The sequence below is a fragment of the Strix aluco genome, chromosome 9, assembly GCF_031877795.1.
Source record: "Strix aluco isolate bStrAlu1 chromosome 9, bStrAlu1.hap1, whole genome shotgun sequence".
NCBI lineage: Eukaryota > Metazoa > Chordata > Aves > Strigiformes > Strigidae > Strix > Strix aluco.
Window position 1 is genome coordinate 4,483,781 of NC_133939.1, and position 12,133 is coordinate 4,495,913.

A 12,133-nucleotide genomic window follows, 5' to 3' on the forward strand; every position below is an offset into this window, starting at 1 on the left:
ACATCTTCATGCTCCTCAGCTACTGTTACAGTAACGGAAGTAGCACTAGCTTGATTGTTTTAATGACTATAGCCTCAAAGATACACAGCTGTTTATGAAAACTTTTATTTCCTAATTGGGAAATTTCTAATCAAACTTTTTTATATTAGCAAAATAAACATGTGTAAGTCTATCCTATTTGTATACGTATTTGAGATTAGGCAAAGCTTTGCAATATTTATTTTTTTATTTTTGGGTTTTTTTCATATATATATATATATATAAAAATTTGCAGACTTATTTTAGAAAGCTTTGCTGCCAACAATCCAGCCACCTTATTCTCAACAGAAAACAATAGGGCAGAGCCAAGAAACACACCAAGAATAAACCCAACTTGTTTCTACTGCTTGTTTCTCAATAACTGGAAAGGATCGATGTGCATCAGCCTCATTCGCCATTTCAGCACCCTACAGAGACAAAGTTACTTACTAGAAACCAGAGTTCTTCCAGGTACATACATTCATGCTCACTGCATGCTTATGTGCATAGGAAAAGCAAGGGACAAACTCTTCTAAGCAGTGTTCTTAGGGGCTGGTCAACAGTAGCTCCACCTGATCTTCTGCCTTTACACATGGCACATATACAAACACATCTGCTTCTTTGCAACTTCTGAACCCAAAGGCCCGCAAGGAATTGGTTTGGTTGCAGGGCAATAGTGGACATTAAATCCACAAGTATGTTGTAATAGCGCTGACCATCATAATCATAATGAAGTGTCTCCTGACTCTCCCTGCAGTGGTGTGCAAACTAAGTGGGCACTGGGTTTCAGGCATATGCCAAGCAGAGCAGAAAATTTCCATGAGAAACCAAACAGAAGCAACCAAGGCCAATCTTGTTCTCAAGAAAAACATGTTACAATTTTACAAAGTTGTAGCAGGTCCCCAAAACTTCTAAATGTCTCCTCCTTTGAGTTAAAGGAAAACAAACTGACAATATACCCAGGATTCCTCTGTGGTTGAACACATCTGATCCATTAAAACAGATTCTTGTAGTTTTCTGTAAATCTTAGGCAGCTGAAGATAACAAGCCATGTTAGTGTTCAACACAACATACATATACATGCTAAGAGGGTTATCAGTGATAAAGTGCACCTCAGACAAAACAATCAAGAAGTCAGGAGGGTAGGGGGAAGAGAAAAGAGACACCTCAGGATTCAGATGCAGTAAAAAAACACCCCAAAATGTAAGATGTAAGACCTTAAATCTCCTGCAGGGAAATCACTATGTAATCAGGTTTATTTCAAAAACTACAACAAGGAGGATGGAAATGTTGGTCTAAAAGTTGAAGTCTAATGAAATTGAGAGAGATACTGCCCTTGCCAAAAGTAAGAGGTACAAGAATTCACGACTAAGGAAATATATGCAGAGTGAGCTGAGTGAAAAAATCTGCACCAGCTCAGTAAACCTTAGCCAGAGGAGATCCCCATGAGCTAAAAAGGATTCAAACTGCCACTGTTAAAGAACCACAGACACAGTGTTCCCTAATGTTAGTAACATAGGTTTTTCTATCTACCTGATCTAGGAAACCATAGAATGTTGCAAACTTTGGGGATGTCAGCAAGCAGAAAATCTAGATCGGGGAGGAAGAAAACACATTTGACATGTTTTGGTCTCTTCCCCCAAATAGGTGGGGTTTAATTTATAAGCACCCACTACTATATATTGCTTTATAACTGTACTTTGTCCTTATCTTAAATTTGGTTTTCTCTCAGCTAACCAGGAAATTCTAGTTAAGAATTTATAGATGTCAGTATCGATTCAGGTTCTTAGGGAGAAAAAGAAAGCCAGAAGAGTAGCAACTAATTTATTTGCTGAATCATAGGTGACTAACTTGCAACCAGATTTGACCCTCTCATCAATCAGGTAATTCTTACGGACGGCTCTGCGCAGCTGTCTTGTCTACAGAGATATTGGCAGGTGCAGATCTGCATTTTTGTCAGGTAATGAACACAATTCACTCACATGATCTGTCGCCTTTATCACATGACCAATGCACATCTGGCTACTGAATACTGCTGAAGTGGTCCTATAAAAGGCTATAGGACTCTCCCTCCTTCAAGCTGGCAGAAACGTTTTGTGTCTTGTTTTTAAACTTGTACTGGTGGAATTGCTTATGAAAATCAGATTTCAGTGAAAATACACGAGAATAACATTTATATTATTCTTCATTACCTAAGAAAGCACTTGAAATCTATAAAAAGTGAAAGAAGGCAAGCTTTGTATCAGGAGCCACTAGAAATCAACCTGAAGCTAAAGAAATAAAAGATTTCTGATACTATCTTTCACAGATTCTACTAGAACATACATTCCCATACCTTGCTTTTATCTCCGAAACCATGAATAAAAATATATTGCTTTCATCTTTGAATAAAATAATTGTTCAGTTAAACTCTTTTATTCAACACAGATGAATACATAACATCTCTCTACCTGTATCTAACACCACAGAAGGAACTAACAAACTTTCATTTCACATCCTATCCAGTGACATCACCATGCAATAGTACAGTTTCACCTAAAGCTTCAACAGCACTGATCACATTAATATTTCTGGCTGCAGTGTGACAGACTGGAGAGTTTTGGCAAAGATATAAGTGGACAGAAATCGAGTCCCTAACCCTTTGGAAGCTCAGCTAGAGTTATAGAAATGGGAAGAGAATGGCACACTATGATTTCTGTAAGGTAGCATTTTACTGACCAGTGTGGCATCACAGCTCAGTGGTAAGTTCCTGGATAGGAAGGTGTTCATATTCGATAATGAAAAGCATTTTGATTTGCCATTTATGAGACTGGACTGTTCCAATACCAAACATTCTGACTGGGCATTTCTGGTGTCACTGTGACCCCAGCGATGATGCTGTATACATGATATAAGGGTTAACGAATCCTTGCAAACAACAGAGTAAGGGTTCCCTGAAATTCTACCAATACATAAAGAATTGTATTATTAGATATTCTGGACTATAAAAGGATATGTTTGAGAAGCGTTATCTTTTAAACACTTTCTCATTTTGTTCCATCAAATCAGAAATGTCGTGGGTATGAACAGGTTACAAACTCTCGTAAAGTTGCAAGAGTGCTTAATGCTTGTGAGAAAATTATGTTAGTTTCCCCCCTTGATTCTGCTAAAATACATCCTAATTCTATAATAATTTTGGTATGTTTATCAGAAAATAATCTAATAAAAAGATGTGTGGACATTACTGACTTCCATGCGAATAGTCATTATGTGTCAATATGAGGCTACACAATTCCTTTTTTTTTTTTTTTCATCTTAATATGTAAGTAACAAAGGATCTTTCTAGCAACCCTAGTAAGCAACATTGAGTCTACATTCGTAATTTGCAGTTAAAACAGTAAGATTTACAAATCCATTAAAATGTTGTCTGCTAACAAAGACTAGTTCCAGGCAATTTATGAAAAATATTTATACAACACATGTACTGTAACAAAATTACTGCCCATCCAAACAGAATTACAGGATTCAGAAAGACAGAATTAACAGAGTTGCATTTACCTGCTTGGATCCCAATACCTACCTTATTTCATATATACTTTCTTTCTCAATACCTACTTTCTTCATATTCCTTTTTAACATTAAAACAGAATTTACAAGATCTGTTCTTAAACATTTCTTTGTAACAGAGGATTATTATTCTTTTTTCCCAGTCAGAGAACTGAAATTCTTGTATTCATCCAAGTAACTTAAATTCAAGCTCTCTAAGCTACAATTCATTATTTTACAATTCTCATTTTTAAGAAACGGTTCAGATTAGAGAATATTTAGCCTTGCTGCATGGGCTCAGGAGGAATGAAAGAAGTAAGGCATTAGAAGATGACCTAGATTCCTCCTTTAATGGCTGTGTATCACTGAGCCATGATAGAACACGTGTACACTTTACAGTGTGGTTTCACTGCTTGTTGAATACCTGGCTGTTAGTCAGTGTAACATATCCTGCTCTGTCCTGCTAGCCTTGTCCTTTGAATTGTTCCTCCTCCCCTCCACCAAGCCTGGTTGATCAGCAGGTGACAATAGGTTTTCCATCTCGAACCTCAACAGTAATGCCTTTCACTTAACATTACTAGCTCAAGTAAGCTGGAAAAAGTGAGATTTCTGAAACTTACTTCCTCATTGTCTCAACAGCAGGGAGAACCTCATCCTGCTGCAGTGCCTCCATTCTCCAAGCTTCCTGTAAGGACAGACTCATTCACAGCAGAGAATGTACCTGCTACCTGCCTCTTCCTTCAAGGCCTGCACAGTAGCCACAGATAGAAATTTCTCAATAAAATTCTATCTAGGTCCCACTGAGGAAGGAAAATGGGATCACAACTGAGAACATCTGTAAGGAAACATGCAGAATGCCTTCATGGGCTGGAAAGGTCTTCTGCCACTGAATCCATTCTTTTTGTTTTAAGTAGAATAGCAAGAGCTGAAGCAACAGGCTATCAGTCAGACTGGATTTGACTTAGTGCTTGAATCTATTCAACAAGCCAAAACCCACTCAGCTACATTGAGCTGGCTACTTCAGTTGTACAAAACACCCACAAATATAATCTTACAACTTAAAAAAGTTGTCTGCATGTCTATCTGCATCTCAAAAGATCTCTCACCCACCCTGGTACTCCATGTCATTCCTCACTTCCATTTGCAGGATGGTCACTAAATCGATTTCAGCACCAAAGCTTGCACCCTTCCCGGGAAGGCAGTCTCCCCAAGATGCATTTACCTGGCACAACAGGTCTGGATACAGCTCACCGTTCTGCAGCACGCTTGCTGTAAGATCTCTGTATGAGACACTAAAAGCCTTGCCTTTTTGAGAGCTCAGTGTCCGTTCAGCTCAACACACATATGCATGGGTCTTCACGTTTCCTCAGTACCAGTCCTAAGTTCCTAGAGGAAACAGCACAAATGTTTCCACCTCTGAAGAACTATTCTGTCTTTGGAACTGAATATAATTGCCAAAACTGCCATCAGTTTATCCTTCAAGCTCCTGTCTATAAGGAGAGGTTCAAGAGGAAAGACACAGTTTTGGACACCTAGTATTTTTGCTGGGAGAAATAATCAGGTTACTGTGGATGACATGTGGTGGTTCTTTGGTTTTGGTTTTTTTTGTTTGGTTTTTGTTTTTTAGAAAGAGATTTTGTGTTTTATTTTCTCCCAGACCTATTACAAACAGAAAGAAATATTTTTAAAGCCCTTTAAACAGCTCTCTTTAAAGCACTTGTGTATCCTGGATCTTCAGTGCGAGGTCCTCTGAAACCTCTAGAGTGACTCTAACAACCCTGGAGACACGGAGCTAAGTCATAATACCTTGTCCTGGAAATAGTCCTGGCCAAGGTCTGAGAGACAGCATCCTCCATGCAGTCAAACTGCAAAGAAACGCTGGGAAAAGTTGCTATCTTAGATACAACTCAGGAACCAACTTTTCAGAAGTCTTCTCCAGAGCTGCTGGAAAAGAATGAAAAGCCATTGACAAACTTCATCTCTTACCTTTCAAAATAGGACCTGATAAAGGCAGAACTCGAGAGGCTGCTGAATAAGCTCTTTCATTCATTCAAGATCTGAAGCTACCTGGAAATGGTGACAGTCTCCCTGGAGCTGCTGTGATCAGAAACAAAGAGGGGAGCAGGGTGGCTAAACAAGAACTTTAAGTTCTTCCTGTTATTCTTAATGTTGGAAAAGTGGAGTATCTGCCATAAAGTATTGATTAGGCCTGTAATTACTTCTTTAATTGCAAAGACAACTTCTCAATCGCTACCTTGTAAAACACAGCTTGCAGTAGTGGGGGTTGTGGCTAGCACCTTCCAAGAAATAGGAAAAACATCTCCTTTCCAAAGGATCTACATTTACTGCTTTTCAAAGCATGGGTTTGGGTATTCCCACAAGAGAAGCAAAGAAGCAGCTGACTTGCAGAAATAGGACCTTAAGCACAGTCATAAAGAATTTAACTTTCAGGTGTCCAACTGGAATGGGAGATTGGAAAATGGGTATTATGGTTCAAACTAAAGAACAAGGGCACCCTCACCAGATGATTGTTCCCATAGCTATGGTTAATTAAGGACTATCACATTTGCCTGAATAAGGAATGGGGTAGCAGAGTTTTCATGTCACTGTTGTGCAGCTGAGAAAGCAAAGGATGATACAGAAAATCCAGTATCTCAGGCATATCGTTCCCCCAATGTTAGTGGTAATTTAGATGCTAATATCAGTTCTTTCACATTTCTGTACATACTCTTCCACTTCCTCTCCCTTCAAGATACCAAATCTGTCCTCCAAATAGTGAGCAATTAACAGTCTCTACTGAGCACTGATCCCCAGGAAGTGGTACAGATTGTTAATGGAGATGATCATCTTAAACCCTGGCTTTGGATGCTGAGAGCAGGAAGCAGATGCCCCCACAATGAGAGGCCACCTTGGAGGAATCCGGGAGCATAAAGTGGAGTCAAAGGAAGGAACAGAGACACAAAGAGGAAACTCTCAGATTACTCAGGAGAGGTGCCTTCAGTGGTCACACATACAATCTGCACTAAGGGTTTCCTTGCTGAACAAACAAAAAACTGGAAAAAAGGCAGTGAACAATGGAGGACAAAGCTGGCTGATTATCTACACATACTAAATACAAGGGTAAGCTGTAAAGAGCTGCAGAAAGACTTCATGAGATGAACTAACTAACAGATGAAATTCAGAATAGGTGTATGGTAAAATTAAGCCCCTGGAAAACAAGTTTACATATCTACTTCTGGAATGAAAATGTAAGAAATCATAAAAGGAATAGAGAACAAAACAGACATCATTACAGCACTGCATAACAACTAGACAAAAGTCATGAACAAAATCTGTTGAGGACTGTTAACACACAGAAATAGTCTCTAGTACTGACAGACACACCCGAACCATAGAGGAAGTATGAAATCAGAGGCCAGCTGTGCCCTTTTCTACAAGCATCAAGTCTTCCTCAGGAAGCAACAGTCATCCCTTTGAGTGGTGGGCCAGAGCGGTCACACTGTGGGCTCCCGGTTACCCTCAGAAATCCATGCCTAAGCTGCCAAGAGACAGCACCACCTCCACACAATGGCTTTGCCCAGTCACCTTAACAAGGGCAGCACCAAGAGCCTTATTGCTTACATGCTCCAAGCTGAACTCAAGATTATAGCAATGGTGGAAGACATTTTCTAACTTCCTGTCAGTTAAATCTAAATCACACATATATTAATTAAAAGCAGAGAAATTCTGGAAGTGAATCTCTTCCACGTGAAGTGTGAAAACTAAGCAAGTACCCTCACATCCGGAGTGGGAAGACAGCATCGGATAAAATTTTAAGTTTCAGAACGTAACTTCTGCCAATATAGCTGTGATAAATAACATTTAGAGACAGTTTTTACTCCTTAAGATTGTACACAAGCCTGAAAAGTTTAGGTTTTTTTCTTTATCAGTGTGCTGTCTTGTCAACTATCACATATTAAGTATTGCTATAAATGTTAGCTGAGCCAGGTAGGTGAGAAATGCTAATACTGCTGGTCAAACAAGTCCTCATTACTACTGCAGACAAGACCTTTCACTTCCATCAACTTTTAAAAGGACATAATAATCTCCTTACAACTTACTGTGTATAGTAGATCCTCTGGAGTTACAGGACTGATGAAAATGGTACGCAGACATCGCAGGCAAGCCTCAATAAACTTCAAATCTGGCGACAGTAATCCTATAAATATAGACAAAAACTACTATTCAGTTTCATTATCTTTGCTTATTTGAGTACTTTAGGAACATTTACTAACAGATCCGTTAAGGGAAAAGTACCTTGCAATAAGGCTGGAATAATATGGCAGTCTAGTAGGGATTTGACATTATTCTCTGTACCCATTGCAAGGCTTCCGAGGACCACTGCGCATTCTGTTCTCAGTTCTGTGCTGGAGGTTTCTTGCTGAAGTAAATACAGCAACCTGGAAATACAATTATTTTTAGAGGAAAATTCACACAGATGAGAACTTCTAAGTCTAGTAAAATAAAATAATATCTGGGTCCTGCTACATAAAGAAGATGAAGTCCTTAATATAAAGATGAAGGCTGAACAAAAGAGTAAGATGAACACTTTATTTATAAGAACCTTTTTACACTGTGTGTTCCTACACAGGTTTTACTCGCTTTTATGGTATAAAAAATACCACACTGCTTTTTCTAAAAATGTAATGTCACGGTACTGACATCCGGGATGAGGTCTTTCAGGACACCAGGAAGGTCCCAAATTTCAATTAAAGGAAATGAGTCTGCAGTTTGACATCAACGGGAAAGGGAACCTCATGCGTCTCCCCTAATACCTAGGGACATGATTACCGCTATCGTGATGGTTGTTATCTTTGGCAGTGACTTCTTCTGGGTCATGGTTGCAAAATAATTCCATCATCAAGCACAAGCCTGGGGGCTGAGAGTAATCTGAATTTTGAACACTGAGAAATGATCATATACGAACATGAAGAAAGCCTAGAAAAGTTTTATGTGCAGGAAGGCAGCTGAATTGTAACTAACCAGGATCATTCAAGCCTAAAACACATCTTGCCAAAGTGTGTACTTCGAGTCTCAATCAGTATGGATTCTTTATACAGTATCAAGATACCTACAATCCTCTTCGAACATATTTTAGATTACATCAGTAGCACCTGAATCACAGCAGAGGTCATCGAACGCTTTCAGTCTAAATTTGAGTCATACAAAGAGCCCAGATAGCAACCAGATTCCTACCTCACATCAGCAGAGAAGATAATCACTTTAAGATTCACATGGTTTACAAGCTTAAGATGCAAACCGTTTAACTAAGGGCTCCCACATTACTTACAAGTCTGAGCAAAACGGTAACAGATAAGATGACTTGGACACTGAGATTCAATTCTCTCTGTACATGCAACATACACAGTTACTTGTCTAGATTCACCGAGCTAAGACAGAAATACTATTAATTTAGAAACACACTACTCTGTCCAGTTTGAAAAGGTCTCTCCTAAAGCCTTCTCTAGGAGCAAAAAGGAGCCAAAAGCCAGCATCTACGCCACTGCTGAAGGGGGCAATAGTAGTTGCTCAGGTAAACGGGTGCCTGAACAAAATGCCCCAAAAGCTGACTTCCTAAATCAAAGGCAAGGGAAAAAATAACTGGAAACATAGTAGCTAAGTGCAATTTGGGTACCTTGGGCTGGAAAAGGCCACCAAGGGAACTGCGAGCAGCCCCACAACAGACAGTAACACAGAAGAGTACCAAATGTTTCCTGCTTATAAAAGGCAGAAATTGCTTCTTAGAATCCCCTACATTTGAAACCTGAAGTAAAAGGCCAACAGACATAACTACAGCATGTCACTGGAAGAAAGCTATGAGACCCTTTAGCCTCTTCAATACCTATAAGCAGCACATTTATAACAAAATCCAGACTATCCCAAACAGCAGGCAATTTACCAAGCTCTTGGAGAACAGCAGCAGAATAATCCCCCAGTATTCCCTAACAATTTATTTGGATTAAGAATTTTCTGATTGCAAATCTGCTAGGAATCTGCTTTGCTCTAAACACAGGTTTGACAGCAGCCAGAAAGTGAAGAGATATACTAGTTATCACTCAAAACACATGGGTACTCTTTTTGAGATGTGGCTAATCTCATAATGCAAAAAAGCTCCAAAACACACATACTAAGGAGATTAAATATAATTTCTTCCTGAACACAAACAAAACAGTTGAAATGGGGCACAAAATTAATGTTTGAAATGCAAGCAACCCCAAAAGCACAGGTATCTTTTCTCCTTTCAACTTCCTTTGCATTCAAAGGATCAGACTGGCAGAAATTCAGAATGGCAAAGATTTCTACAATCATTGCTGTTTTCTTTAATCCACACCTTCCACAGATTTATCAAAGGCATCCAGGTTCTTTGTCCCCGCTTATCTGTTTTATCTGAAAGGCCACTTATTCCTAATGTTTAGAAATTACTTCTCATTTCTTGTATAAATCTATTCTGACTAATTTCCATCTATTTGGTATTGCATACCTATTATCCTATAATTTGTATAATTCTCATTTCCTACAGCGACGAGGTAATTAGCCCAGAATGTCCACATGGCTCAGTGAGGCTGATCTGATATTTGTTCCTCATTTTACTGTAGGCCCCTTTAATACCAACAGAGCAAGGTATGTAAAAAAGGCTCAGCATATCTCACACATCATTTGTGCAAACTCAAAATTAACCGTACCTATACTGTTGGCTTCTGGAAAAGGAATAAAAATAATACTTAAGGCAATTAAATTACATGTTTCTAAAGCTACAAATTCTGGTACTGCATTCTTTGAAGTATCAGCTGCACTATGTTCAAGGTAAAGATTAGTGCTGTTTCTGAAAGACTACAAAAGCAACAAAATACATAATCAATGTTATGCAAAACCATCGTAAAGGAAAAAAAGCATTTCAATTCTAATCCAAATGAGACAGAATAACCTTGCATTACTATTACTTCTTTATAGGCAGCTGTTTTGTTCCCTGCCTTCTAGATCAGGTAAGGATAGACAAGAAGCAGAAGCTTCTTTGGTAATGTACAAATGCCCCAAGTGATCCTGCCTAAAAAGTATCCTTGAAAAGATGTTCAGTTTTTTCTGGATACTGAGCAGAAAATCACTTTACTGATATAGAAAGTGCCATCTCATCTATTGTTCTAACTCTGACTGACATTTGCTAATTGCCAAGAAAAATCCCTTACTGCAGAAAATAATTTGACAGGAATTACCATGAGCAGATCAGAAGATAAATTAACTTAATGCAGTAACCTGTACACCTGTCTTATTTTAACACCAAAGACTTGACTTTTCTTGACCCTTTTAACTTACACACATACATTTTGTAAGCTAAAATCGCAGAAGAGTTTTCAACATGTTCTATTTGTAACTCCACCACTAGAAACCATTATGTGTCTTCTGTAATCTGTATCACTTTATTTCACAGCAAACTTTAAACTTTTTTTTTTTCTCCCTGGTATTTAAAAAGCAAGCTGAAAGATTGGACTTTAAAGAGTTAGCAATTTAGAAAACATACTGACAGCAACCCAGATCAGTCAAGAACAGAAATCAGCAACAACATACACACAAGCTTTCACCTCTGCATGAGTAAAGAATACAAAGTTTTAAGTCTGTCATCAAAACGATTTAGCTTCAGATATAAGTAGTTTATTAAAAGTTACTTTTTACAATTATTTTGAGTGATTGTGTGTGATACAGTAATTTTAGTAAGACTTAAGGCACTTGATTCCTAGTGTTTTCACTATGCTTTCTCAGTCTGTTCCTACAAATGCAGAAGTGTTAGAGCCCTTCAGTGACGGTATCTGTAAGGACACAGCCAGGCTCATCCATACCTACACTGCAGTAACTAGATCTATTTACAATGCAGGAACATAAAACTGACTCATGTAGTTTAATTCAGCATGTACAGAACAAACATGCCATCAAGCAACATAAAGCAACTTCCAAAGTGGGAATAAAAGGCTTAATTTTCCTTAAATCTTCAACCATACCCCAGGGCAAGTGTTTTGACAGCATGCTTTAAATTGAGTTTGGTTTTACAGGCTAAGCTGGGAAATATGTTTCAGAGTGCTGGGGCAAAGCCAATTAGCACCTGTCCCCTTCCTGTGAGAAAGGCCTCACACACTATTGCTGACCACTGCTAACTTGGAGCTATGCTGAGCTTCAGTTCAGAATTATCTGAAGGAGCACTGTCACAGAAAAATACCTATTCTTAGATTAGATGACTTAAGATCCCCAAGCCCCCTCCACACCCCAACCAAGAAAAAAACTCTAAAAACAAGGATCAAGACTAAACCAATCCTTTCACTGACTATTTTCTAAAAAGCCTAGCAAGCCCTTCAACAAGCTTTTCAGACATCAGACATGGGGTTGTCTGGGGAATACTAGGTGACTCCTGTGATGTAAGTGTTCGTAAATACGGATCTAATTAGTAATTAGAAAATGTCAAAAACAGTCACCTTTTTTTAAATAGCTTTCAATAACCTAGACATCAATTTAGAAATGCAAGAGTATTTCTTTCCATTTTCAATATGAAATCCGGAAAACCCGC

At 38.6% G+C, this 12,133-nt stretch overlaps 1 protein-coding gene across 6 annotated transcripts in view; it reads right to left on the reverse strand.

The window, feature by feature from the left end:
- ARMC8 (armadillo repeat containing 8) overlaps window positions 1–12,133 on the reverse strand; it is an 80,321-nt gene that overhangs the window by 38,957 nt on the left and 29,231 nt on the right. For all 6 annotated transcript variants that reach the window (XR_012624256.1, XM_074833487.1, XM_074833486.1 and 3 more), the window contains 2 exons: window positions 7,840–7,982; window positions 7,644–7,741 (listed from right to left, as the gene is read on the reverse strand). Coding sequence is in view for 5 of the 6 variants with exons in the window: in XM_074833487.1 (XP_074689588.1) it covers window positions 7,644–7,741; window positions 7,840–7,982 (241 nt within the window). In the remaining variant the exon portion in view is untranslated. The remainder of the gene's footprint in view (window positions 1–7,643; window positions 7,742–7,839; window positions 7,983–12,133) is intronic.